This window comes from Phacochoerus africanus, chromosome 4, assembly GCF_016906955.1.
Source record: "Phacochoerus africanus isolate WHEZ1 chromosome 4, ROS_Pafr_v1, whole genome shotgun sequence".
NCBI classification, from domain to species: Eukaryota; Metazoa; Chordata; class Mammalia; order Artiodactyla; family Suidae; genus Phacochoerus; species Phacochoerus africanus.
The window spans coordinates 142,928,657-142,941,042 of NC_062547.1; the positions used below are offsets into that span (position 1 = coordinate 142,928,657).

General features: G+C 45.3%; 1 protein-coding gene and 1 pseudogene across 1 annotated transcript; both read left to right on the plus strand.

The window, feature by feature from the left end:
- Nucleotides 1-4,230: 4,230 nt before the first annotated feature.
- Nucleotides 4,231-7,487, plus strand: LOC125126450 (protocadherin gamma-A1-like). Its single transcript, XM_047778861.1, has one exon. The coding sequence runs from the start codon at nucleotides 4,540-4,542 to the stop codon at nucleotides 6,970-6,972; it is 2,433 nt and encodes an 810-aa protein (XP_047634817.1). The 5' UTR covers nucleotides 4,231-4,539; the 3' UTR covers nucleotides 6,973-7,487.
- A 2,714-nt stretch (nucleotides 7,488-10,201) lies between these two features.
- Nucleotides 10,202-11,018, plus strand: LOC125126451 (TAR DNA-binding protein 43-like; annotated as a pseudogene).
- The last annotated feature ends 1,368 nt before the right edge of the window (nucleotides 11,019-12,386 follow it).

A 12,386-nucleotide genomic window follows, 5' to 3' on the forward strand; every position in this document is an offset into this window, starting at 1 on the left:
TAAAATTCTTTTTACAATGGGTAATTCCTTGAGTTAAAAAAAAAAAAAAAGTTAAGAAAAAGAAGCATCAATAGTTTTTTCAGAAGGAAGTGTCAAAAGGGAAATTCTGTAAGAATTTTTACGTCAACATGAATTTCAATAAAACATTTGATTTAAATTTGTGCAAATACCATTCTACTAAGGTTTTGTCAAAAAGTAGTGACTTGTAGCCTTTGGACTAGATCACGGTATTGTAAAATAAGCCCCCAAAGAAAGCAGAGTCGCCCGTGAGGACTTTGAGAAATGACCAGCGGTCGATCTCCGGCTGGACCTCTGGGTGCCGCTGTTGGCCGATCCGAGGCTGGAGCGAAACAAAGGAGTCCCTGTGGCGGTTCGGCCGCAGAGATCCCGGCCGACTTTTGAAAAGCACATCAGCAGCGGGCTCTGCACGCCATCCCTCCCACAGTCTGTTCCAGATATCTGGGCAGGGGGAGCCGCTGCCTCTTCTTTCCAGCGCACCTTGGTAATCCCGGGAGTGACAGCAACGAGGTGCATTCGGATCCACAAAGCAGCATCGAGAAGAGAGGAAGCCTCCTCACCCGTAGGCGGTACGGTAGGTGCCGGAGCGCAGGAAGCCTTGCTTCCCCTCCCGTTGGCTTTGCTCAGCCTAGTGAACGATTCTAGAAGAGATAGCTAAGGATTTAAACGTGGAGAATCTCACCCGAGATGTGCATCTCGTGACCAGAACCTTGGGCGGGTGCTGAGAAGCCTCTACTGCCAGCCAAGAGAGCAGGGAGAAACAAGAGAAGGACAGAGGAGATGAGCCGATAGGCCAGAGGAAGCCCCGAGGCTACTGGAATCTGAGACCGCAGTGGAAATCCTAGAAATGCTTTTCACATAAATGTATTTATCCTGGATATAAATAACGTACGGATATTAGTGCAGCCCTTTTGTTTTGAAAATTCAGGAAGACATCTGAATAGGGGCAAAGTTTATTCCTAAACTGCAGTAGATATGGATGCTACAAGTAATTCTCTACAGATTTATCAGTTTAGTTTCCATTAACGATCTCCCCCCACTGCCAGAAGTAAAAGAGAGCGCCAGGGCAGTAAATACTCTGGTCGTTTATTGGAGAAGTCTGACTGCTGGAGCAGCACTGCCACCGCTTAGTGGTGAGGAGGAGGCAGGGCGCTCGGGGCAAGATGCAAGTCTTGGATGCTAATGCCAGTCCTCTGAACCTGAACCACAAAGAGTTCAGCAGAGACCACCTGCAGGAAGACTTGCCCTCTAGCTCCTTGTCTGCATTCTTCAGCTCATCCCTGCTGATGCAGATGACACCCTTAGGGGGGAGGTCTCCACGCTTTCCACACAGTCTCACAGGGCATTCAGAACAGATCCAGTAACAGCAGCACTGTCTCTGAGTTTGAAGAGTGACCGTTACGTCCCGGCATAGAAGAGAAGCCTGGAGAGCGTTAAGAGCCCATTTCACAATCCTGCTTGAACTGGAGGTTGAGAACTAAAATGCAGTACCTAGACTAGACTTTCATAGAGTGTCTAGTCCTGTTAAACAGCTAAGAACTGTGGTTGCACTAATCCAAATAGCCGGACTCAGCAAGTTGCTTACAGGGAGAAGTGAAAGATGTCGTGAAGAGTAATAAACACACAGCCAAACATCACCGCTGGCAGATGGAATTGTAAACTGGGAGCAGACGTGCAATTACGACGTCACCAGCAAGGGCAGGCTGTCCTCTAGTGCCAGCATCGGCCTGCATGTAACCCACATCCACAGAAAGCCTCGCGTTTTCCAGCCGTCGTACCACAGGGTTCAGGTGACAGGGACCACTTACCCGGAGCCTCTGTTGCACACTTCAGCGCTTCTGACTCGAACTTGGAGCCTAAGCACCTCCTCTTCCTTCCTGACCGTCGACCTGGGTGGTGTTGTCTTACACGTGGGTGAGCATAGAGCGCGGAGGTGTTCACTGTAGCCTGCGTTTGTGCTGACTCTGCGGCCCATGACCAAGGTTCTCCTGGGCTTGCTATCATCCAGAGCCTGCCCGTGATGGTGGACCACTGCTGCAAAAACATGCAGAAGATGCGCTGTACGAGGAGCTGCAACTGGAAGTCATGTCCCTCAACGATGGGGGACCATGTAGTATGCAGCCCAACTGCCTGGTACCCAAGGTGGACACTGACTGGGGTGCAATGCCTGACTGTTCTATCAGGTACTTCAGACCACTAATCTGACTCTTGAACCTGACGATGCACCAGAGCAAGATGTGCCCTGTAGCACTGGGGGTGACGGAGACACTGCTGTCTGGGGCTTGCTGGTCACCATGCTCAGTGATGGCAGTTGTCATGCTCCAGCCAGTCTTTCCCTCCCATTTGCAGGGGTGGTGGCTGCACCTTAGCGACCACCTGGCATCTACTGCCAGAGCTATAGTTTTACCTGCTTGTGGCCTTGGCCTTGATCTTCCTGCTTTTCCTCTTAGCAGTGACTCTGGCCATTGCCCAGTGCCTGCGATGCTCCTCCAGCCCTGCTTTCAGCCTGGTCTCTGGTCCAAGCCTGAATTTAGAGTTGCTGTCACTTCAGCAAGAGAGATTTGCCCTATTTCTATAACCGATATTACATTGGATTCAAAGGTATACCTGTGAGGCTTAACACTTCTGTTTCATAAATATCAACCTGCTGTAAGCAATCCTGCTATAATTTTTTGTTGTGTTGAGGGGCATGGGGAGAGTTCTCCAAGTCTGTTTGCTAGTTTCTATGTGTATTTTGATTTGTTTCATTAGCCCAGAAAATTCCTTTGGACAAAACTTGGTGCCTATTAATGTATATTCTGAAAAGTTATGATTCCTACTAAAGAGATTTTCCTTGTAATTTTGATGGAGGTTCAGTACATCTTTAGGTCTCTATTCTTGGGCTCCTTTATACTTGTTGTTCAGGAGCTGAGAAACTATAGATTTGGTTACATAGGAACAGAGATTCTCTCTCCAAGAACTTTTCTTGTTTCCTTTCTTTCATCATTTTCCAGACATGGTGCCCATGGGTTGGCTGCCAGTATCTGGCCCAATGTCTGTTCTTAAAAAATGTCAACGTCTGAAATGCAGAGATCATTCTTTCCTCACTTTTGTGTAAAGATAAATAAATCACACTAATCCCCAAGACATTTTAGTTAGTAATCGTTTACTCATTTTGCAATAAGAGAAGGAAGGAAATCTAATTTTAAAATCTTGCTATTTTAGAAAAACAACCTCTCTTGGAGAAAATATTGTGTGGATGTAAGACAGTACATATTACCTTAATGTAGCCTCTCTAAAAATAAAGATGTGGCCTTTTTCTTTTCAGTTTTGAAAAGTAATATCACTACCTCTTGTGTCTCTTAAAAGTCTAAATCAGCTATTGATAGGATATTTTTCCAGTGAAATTCCGAGACCCTAGTGTTATTTTATTCAAAGCATATTACTTTCAGGTGAGTTAAAGGTTTTTTTAAAAGCCCATATTAAAGGTCTTTTTAAAAGCACATAGTACATAGACACTTAAGTAAAAGAGGAAAAGTAAAGATGGAGCAAAACATGTCTTTCAAATTCCAAGGTCTCTGCTAAATATTCAGAGCACAATGGATAGGAAATGGGACAGTCCCAGTTTTAAAGCCTTGCTTACACTCTAAAAGTTTATTTTTCCCTTCACTTTCTTTCACTCTGTAGTCAAAAGGCAGTTTTCCATATGATCTGGGAAATTATCACATGGTCAAGATATACAACAGGGGTGTTCCCATCGTGGCTTAGCAGTTAACAAACCCGACTAGAATCCATGAGTTGCAAGTTCGATCCCTGGCCTCGATGAGTGGGTTAAGGATCTGGCGTTGCCGTGAGCTGTGGTGTAGGTCGCAGATGCTGCTCCGATCCCACGTTGCTGTGGCTCTGGCATAGGCTGGCAGCTACAGCTCTGATTGGACTCCTTGCCTGGGAACCTCCATGTGCCACGGATGCAGCCCTAAAAAGGCAAAAAAAAAAAAAGAAAAAAGAAAAAGAAAAAAAATATGTATTATAGAAGAAGCGGAGGCATGAATTTTCCTCCTTTTGTTGTATTTCCTGAATAGCAAATAGGGAAAGCAGATAGCTTGGAGAGACTGGAATTCTACTAAATGTTGTAACGGAGCAATATATAGATATAATTAATTAAATGAACATAGTCATTTTTCCTTTTCATAGTTATATTGTATACTTCTTAGCTATTTTCTTGAAAATAAACTAAGGAAAGATCAGGTTAACGAGAGGGCAAGTTTTAAGTGTTATCTAGGAGTGCAGTAACAGGTTAGGGCTCTGGGTGTCGCTGTTCACTAGTCTGGGAGATAACAGGCGGCGCACACGGGGAGGGGGCTTCCGAGAACCTTCATCACCGCCAGGCTGGAAACAGTCTCCCTGAGGCTGCCGAGATCCTACTTCTGGACCACTTTGTGCTGTGAATTCTCCTGAAAAGTCAGCTAATTTAGACTCAGAAAAGCAGAGAAACAATACCCTTGGTGCCGGACTGGGAGAAAATCACAAAGCAAGAGAGCAATGGCGATTCGAGTGAAGGCGCTCGGCGGCAGCAGGCTGGTCCTGCTGTTCCTTTCTCTGGGGCTCTTGTTGGCAGCCCAGGCTGGGAAGATCCTCTACTCGGTACCCGAAGAGACAGACAAAGGTTTCTTTGTGGGCAACATTGCCAAAGACCTGGGGCTACAACCTCAGGAGCTGGCGGAGCGCGGAGTCCGCATCGTCTCCAGAGGTAGGACGCAGCTCTTTGCTTTGAACGCGCGAAGCGGCAGCCTGGTCACCGCGGGCCGCATAGACCGGGAGGAGCTCTGCGCCCAGAGCGCACGGTGTTCGGTGACTTTTAATGTCTTGGATAAAATGAAGCTTTTCCCTGTGGAAGTGGAAATAATTGATATTAATGACAATACTCCCCAATTCCAATTAGAGGAAGTAGAATTTAAAATGAATGAAATAACCACTCCAGGTACCAGGATCCCTCTGCCTTTTGGGCAAGACCTTGATGTGGGTATAAATTCGCTCCAGAGCTACCAGCTCAGCTCCAACCCTCATTTCTCCCTGGATGTGCAACAGGGATCCGATGGGTCCCAACAGCCAGAGATGGTGCTGCAGAGTCCCCTAGATAGGGAAGAAGAAGCTGTCCACCACCTCCTCCTCAGTGCTTTTGACGGAGGCAGCCCAGTCCGTTCAGGAACCCTCCGAATTCGCGTTCAGGTGGTAGATGTAAATGACAACCCTCCAACATTTACTCAAGCACAGTATCTCACCAGTGTCCCTGAGAACCTGCCTCTGGGTACTCAGCTGCTCACGGTAAAAGCCACCGACCCAGACGAAGGAGCCAATGGGGAAGTAACATACTCATTTCACAATGTAGACCACAAAGTGGCACAAGTATTTCACTTGGATTCTTATACAGGAGAAATATCAAATAAAGAACCTCTGAATTTCGAAGAATACACAGTTTATCCAATGGAAATTCAAGCTCAGGATGGTGCAGGCCTCATGGCCAGAGCTAAGGTGCTGGTCAAAGTTCTGGACATAAATGATAATGCCCCAGAGGTGACCATCACCTCTGTCACCACTGCAGTCCCAGAAAACTTTCCTCCTGGGGCCATAATTGCCCTTATCAGTGTGCATGACCAGGACTCCGGAGACAATGGTCACACTACATGTTCCATCCCTGGAAATCTACCCTTTAAATTAGAAAAGTTAGATGATAATTATTACCATTTGGTGACAGAAAGGACAATGGACAGAGAACTTACCTCCAGGTACAACATCACAGTAACAGCAACGGATCAGGGAACTCCAGCTCTATCTACCGAAGCACACATTTCACTGCAAGTGACAGATATCAATGACAACCCTCCTGTCTTCCCCCAAAACTCCTACTCGACCTACATTCCAGAAAATAACCCCAGAGGTGCCTCCATTTTCTCTGTGACAGCTTCCGACGCTGACAGCGATGAGAACGGGCAAATCACTTATTCCCTGGCGGAGGATACCATCCAGGGGGCGCCTCTATCCTCCTATGTCTCCATCAACTCAGACACCGGAGTTCTGTATGCGCTGCGCTCCTTCGACTATGAGCAGTTCCGGGATCTTCATCTGAGAGTGATGGCTCATGACAGAGGAGACCCGCCACTCAGCAGCAACGTGTCACTGGGCATATTCCTGCTGGACCAGAACGACAACAGGCCTGAAATCCTGTACCCCGCCCTCCCCACCGACGGCTCCACAGGCGTGGAGCTGGCACCCCGCTCCGCAGAGCCGGGCTACCTGGTGACCAAGGTGGTGGCGGTGGACAGAGACTCGGGCCAGAACGCCTGGCTGTCCTACCGCCTGCTCAAGGCCAGCGAGCCCGGGCTCTTCGCGGTGGGGCTGCACACGGGCGAGGTGCGCACAGCGCGGGCCCTGCTGGACAGAGACGCCCTCAAGCAGAGCCTGGTGGTGGCGGTCCAGGACCACGGCCAGCCCCCCCTCTCGGCCACCGTCACGCTCACCGTGGCCGTGGCGGACAGCTTCCCAGATGTGCTGGCCGACTTGGACAGCATCGAATCTTCCACTGACCGGGACAACTCCAGCCTCACGCTGTACCTGGTGGTGGCGGTGGCGGCGGTCTCCTGTGTCTTCCTGGCCTTTGTCATCGTGCTGCTGGCGCTCAGGCTGAGGCGCTGGCACCTGTCGCGTGTGCTCCAGGCCTCAGGAGGCGGATTGGGTGGCGTGCCCGCCTCCCACTTGGTGGGCGTGGATGGGGTGCGGGCTTTCCTGCAGACCTATTCCCACGAGGTGTCGCTCACCGCGGACTCGCGGGGGAGCCACGTGATCTTCCCGCAGCCCAACTATGCAGACACGCTCATCAGCCAGGAGAGCTGCGGGAAAAAGGATTTTCTCTCAGCACCTCAATCTTTACTTGAAGACAAAAAGGAAACATTTTCTCAGGTAAACTTTTCAGAGTAAATTTATCTAGAAAAAAAAATAATTCCTGAGTTTACTTACTTGCTTTCACCCTGTACTACTAACAAGTCTCTATTTTTCATATATCTTCATAGATTTGTCTTTACAGATCCTGGGAAATCATTATGGTTTATTTCCAAGTATATGTATAATGGTTCCTTCAAAAAGGAGATTGTAATTAATCATGAGTAGGTGGTTGGGCTACAGAGCCCTGCATCAGAAACAGAGGTTTGGTCTCTAACATTTCTTGCTTGCTTCTGGCCAAAAAAAAATGTATTTTTCTCTGCTTACTGTCCTCTTATCTGTCAAGGATTGGGTTTGACTAGGAAACGGCCACCAGTGTGTATGTGACTCACACTGTTTTCAAATGTCCTTAAGTTATAAACATCTAATTTATCCCTAAATTTAATGCCCATGTCATCTGTCAGGGTGATGCTTTATTTGGGGGTATTTGAAGAAGTAATGATTGTCTAAAGTAATATATTTTTTTCTTTTTAGGGCGTATGTAGGTTCCCAGGCTAGGGGTCAAATCAGAGCTGTAGCCACCGGCCTTTGCCACAGCCACAGCAACCCAGGATCCAAGCCATGTCCATGACCTACACTACAGCTCACACCAATGCCAGATCCTTAACTCACTGATCGAGGCCAGGGATAGAACCTGCGTCCTCATGGATGCTGGTCAGATTCGTTTCCACTGAGCCACCATGGGAACTCCTCTTTTTCTTTTTTTTAAATGATTTTTATTTTTTCCATCGCAGTTGGTTTACAGTGTTGTGTCAATTTTTACTGTACAGCAAAGTGACCCAGTCACACACACACACATATATACATTCTTTTTCTCACATTATCATAAAGTAGTCTTTTAAGTTGTATTTTAAAATTATATCAATAAGCGGCAACTTTAAACTATTGTTGAATATCTTAGCCCTTTGTTTAGTCATTTCTTTTGATATGTTTTATGCATGTTCAAGAGTACATCAAATGTTTAAGTAACTTATGAAATGAAGTAATAAAATGAATGACAGAAAGTTTACTCTGTAACTTGAGAAGTAGTTTGAAGCCTCCTGACTTGTATATTGTGCCTATAATGTAAACAACTAACACAGGTCAAGTATATATTCCATTTTAATACGTGTTAGCTCTTCACAAGAAATGCATCACAGAGGGATAAGTTCATGCTTTGACATGCTTACTCTCTTCCAATAAATTAAGGAGATATATAAAATATAAAAAGAAGAAAGCAGAGGCATTATAAGGCACAAATCAAAGGTGAATATACAAATGGACTGAAGATGGGACAGAACGCAGTGAGTTGGGCTAAAACTGGAGTGAGAATTCTAATCTTGGACTTAGATGAAGGCAGTGAAGTTTGAGGGATTGTTCCAGCAGCCTAATAGGGACAGAACAACTTTGGGCTCCACAAGGAACCTGAACTAGGCTTACTCATTGAATCTAAAGTAAGCAATTAGGCCCCTCAGCTAGTTACAAAGGGGAAATCACGTAAAAATGTTGCCTGCAGTTCCTATAGTCAGAATTTGTTGCAAGACACAGACCCAGGGTGTTAAGCAGACACCGATGCTGGCTTCGGAAAATGAACACTATGTCTCTCAGGCCTAAGCTGTGATATTCAGAATACCACTGTTGAATACCAATAACATGCCATTTAAAGACCTAGTTATGGCCTGGGACCTGGTGTCTTCTGGAACTTATTGCTAATGAGAATTTTCTGTCAACAAATTGTCATTATTTTTTAGGTAATCTTTGTTTTCTCTGGCGGTTTTTTAAAAGTTTCTATCATTCTTGCTGTGCGTCTAAGTGTGGATTTTTATTTTCTGTTTGGTACCAAGAGTGTACTCTCAATAACATAAGTTGTTGTAACTGACATTTTTCTCCTCTCTTATAATTTAAAACTTCGATTCTGTGTATTTGTAAATGAGCTTTTTACCTATAAAACTTTGAGATTATCACATTGGATGATTTTTTAAATCCACCTATTATGCTGAGAAAATAACATGCTTAAAACAAAATTGTACTGAAATGCGAAAATAAAGTTATAGGTAGATACACACATACACACACTCCACGAACAAGAAAGCAGTCATGTCAATAGTAATATAACACCAAAGTAGTGTTTAAGGCAACATTAGTGATGACGATTTTTTTTTTTACTGACCTGATCATAATTATCAAAAGAACAACCAAAAGATATAAAAGTTATGAGCTCCTATCACCAAATAATATAGCTTTGAGGATAATACCAGAATATTTCTAACATGGTTCCATAAGAAATGATACATCCCACAAGCAGAAAACTACTGGGCACACAGAAGATTTGAGCACCAGAATCTATAGGTTTTATGACAGATCTGTGTAGACTTCTATACGCAACAAATATAGAACAGCCATTTTCACGTGAAAATATGGAGACTCTACGACAGTTTCCTACATCGTCATCACAAAGAAGCAAATTTCAAAGTACCAGTAATACGCATGCCTTATAACATGTACTTAGATAACAAAATGGTTAGTGTGGAAAAGGGAAGGGTTAGTAGAGGGACAAACCTCCAGGTGTAAGAGGAATGAGGCCTAGGCACCTAATGGAGAGCGTGGAGGCGAGAGTCGCTAACACCGTGTTGGATAATGGAGATTTGCTCTGAGTGGAAGCTAATGCTCTCTCACCCACACAGAAAGGTGTACATGCAATGGATGTTAACGGTGGTGGGAATTCACTCGGTAGGAGGAATCCTCTCACAATATACACACACGTCAAAGCATCATGTGGCACACTTTAAACACCTTACAATCTCATTTGTCAATTATACCTCAGAAAAGCTGGAAAGATCACAAAGCAAACATTTTAAAGCAGTAAAAAAGGAAAAAAAAAATTGGACCCTTAAATCTACACGCCTAAATTACTCTTGGATATAAAAAAAACACAATGGAAACAGAAACTACAAAAATTACGATATTTATTTGAAATTGTGGAATGCAGCTAGAAGAGTATGGAGAGGTAAATTTATGGATGACAATAATAATTAAAAACAAATGAATTAAAATAAGTGAATTTAGCTTGCCGCTCGAGAAACAAGGCAAGAAATATGTATCAACATACATTTCAAGAAAATAATGGGGATTTTGTGGGAGCAAAGTGGTAGTAGGCTGCTCTTGGATTCCTCCCTGTTGCAGTTTCCCTGTCCAGCTTCCTCACAGTGGCCTAGTAGCAAAACAAAAGATGTCTGAATATACTGGGGTAAGAGAAGATAAGAATGGTGAGCTCCCTGAAGTACTATCAGAAGAGGATCAACCGTGCTGTGGTCCACAGTTACAGCCCAGGTTTTCAGGGGTGTGTGGGCTGCCCTGCAGAAATCCGGTGTCTCAGTATATGAGAGGCGTCTACCTGGTCGAGAGGCATGCCCCTCATGCTGGCTACGGGAATCTGGTGTATGTTGTCAACTATCCTAAAGATAACAAAAGAAGAATGGATGGGACAGATCCTTCATCAGCTGTGACAGTGAAGAGAGAAGTCCAGACATCTGATTTAATAGTGTTGGGTCTGCCATGGAAAACAACCGAACAGGATCTAAAAGAATATTTTAGTACCTTTGGAAAGGTGCTTAGGGTTCAAGTCAAGAAAAATGTTACAACTCACCACTCAGAGGGGTTTGGCTTTGTTCATTTTGTGGAATATGAAACCCAGGTGAAAGTCATATCACAGCGACATATGGTGGAGAGACAATGGTGTGACTGTAACCTTTGAAATTCTGAGCAAAGCCCAGATGAGCCTTTGCGAAGCAGAAGGGTGCTGGTTGGACATTGTGCAGAGGACGTGACTGCTGATGCGTTACAGCAGTGGTGGATGTGTTCATTCCAAGCCATTCAGGGCTTTTGCTTTCGTTACATTTGCAGATGATCAGGTCACCCGGTTTCTTTCAAGGTAGTAACCTGGGCAGAGGGATGACCTTGGTGCTTTTAGCGTTAATCCAGTGATGATGACTGCAGCCCAGGCAGCGCTACAGAGCAGCTGGGGTATGATGGGCATGAGGGTAGTCAGCAGAACCAGGCCCATCAGGTAAAAACCAAAGCCAAGAAAACATGCAGGGGGAGTCAAACGAGGCCTCTGGAAATAACTCTTATAGTGGTTCTAATTCAGCTGCAGCAGTTGGCTGGGGATCAGCATCAAATGCAGGGTCAGGCAGTGGTTTGTTTTATTTTGTTTTAATTTATGGCAACTCCCATGGCATATGGAAGTTCCCCGGCCAGGGACTGAATCTGAGCCACCACTGCCACCTACCCCACACTTGTGGCAATGCTGGATCCTTTAACCCACTGTGCTGGGCCAGGGGTCAAACCTATGCGTCCTCAGCAAACAGGGTGACTGCAGCAGTTGCATTCTTTTTTTCTTTTTGCCATTTCTTGGGCCGCTCCTGGGGCATATGGAGGTTCTCAGGCTAGGGGTCCAATCGGAGCTGTACCCGCCGGCCTATGCCAGAGCCACAGCAACGCGGGATCCGAGCCTCGTCTGCAACCTACACCACAGCTCACGGCAACGCCGGGTCATTAACCCACTGAGCAAGGGCAGGGATCGAACCCGAAACCTCATGGTTTCTAGTCGGATTCATTATCCACTGAGCCACGACAGGAACTCCTGCAGTTGCATTCTTAACGCGATGCACCACAGCAGGAACTCCCAGGCAGTGGTTTTCTCTTTTTTTCTTTTTTGCTTTTTGGGCCACATGTGCAACATATGGAAGTTCCTGGGCTAGGGGTCAAATTGGAGCTGCAGCTCCAGGTCTAAGCCACAGGCACAGCAACATGGGATCCGAACCACTGCGACTCACACCACAGTTTGCAGCAGTGCCAAATCCTTAACCCACTGATCGAGGCCAGGGATTGAACCTGCATCCTCATGGATACAAGTCAGATTCTTAACCTGCTGAGCCACAGTGGGAACTTCAAGCAGTGGTTTAAGTGGAGGCTTTCGCTCAAGCATGGGTTCCAGATCCTTTGACTGGGGAGTGTAGGCATTGGGTTGTGGTTGTTTGGTATAGACTGATGGAAGTACAGTTTTTCTAAACTCATGGTGAGTATATTGTAAAATACATACGTACTAAGAATTTTCAAAGTTGGTTTGTTCGGTAGAGAGTATATTCAGCAGTATATTTAACATTTTCCTTTAGAAAAAGAGGAAGAGCTAAAGGAATTTTATGAGTTTTGTTACAGTTACACAAAAGGTTGAAATATTTGCTCAAAAGTGAGCTGCTGGAGTTCCCACTGTGGTGCAATTTGCCTGATTGGTAAACCAACACACTACAATTGATATCGAAAGGTTTCTCCTGTAATATTTTATCCTCGAACCTGTCAAGTGAATTCTTTGCATGTTCAAAATGGAGACCATTTATTAGAACTACATTCTTTTC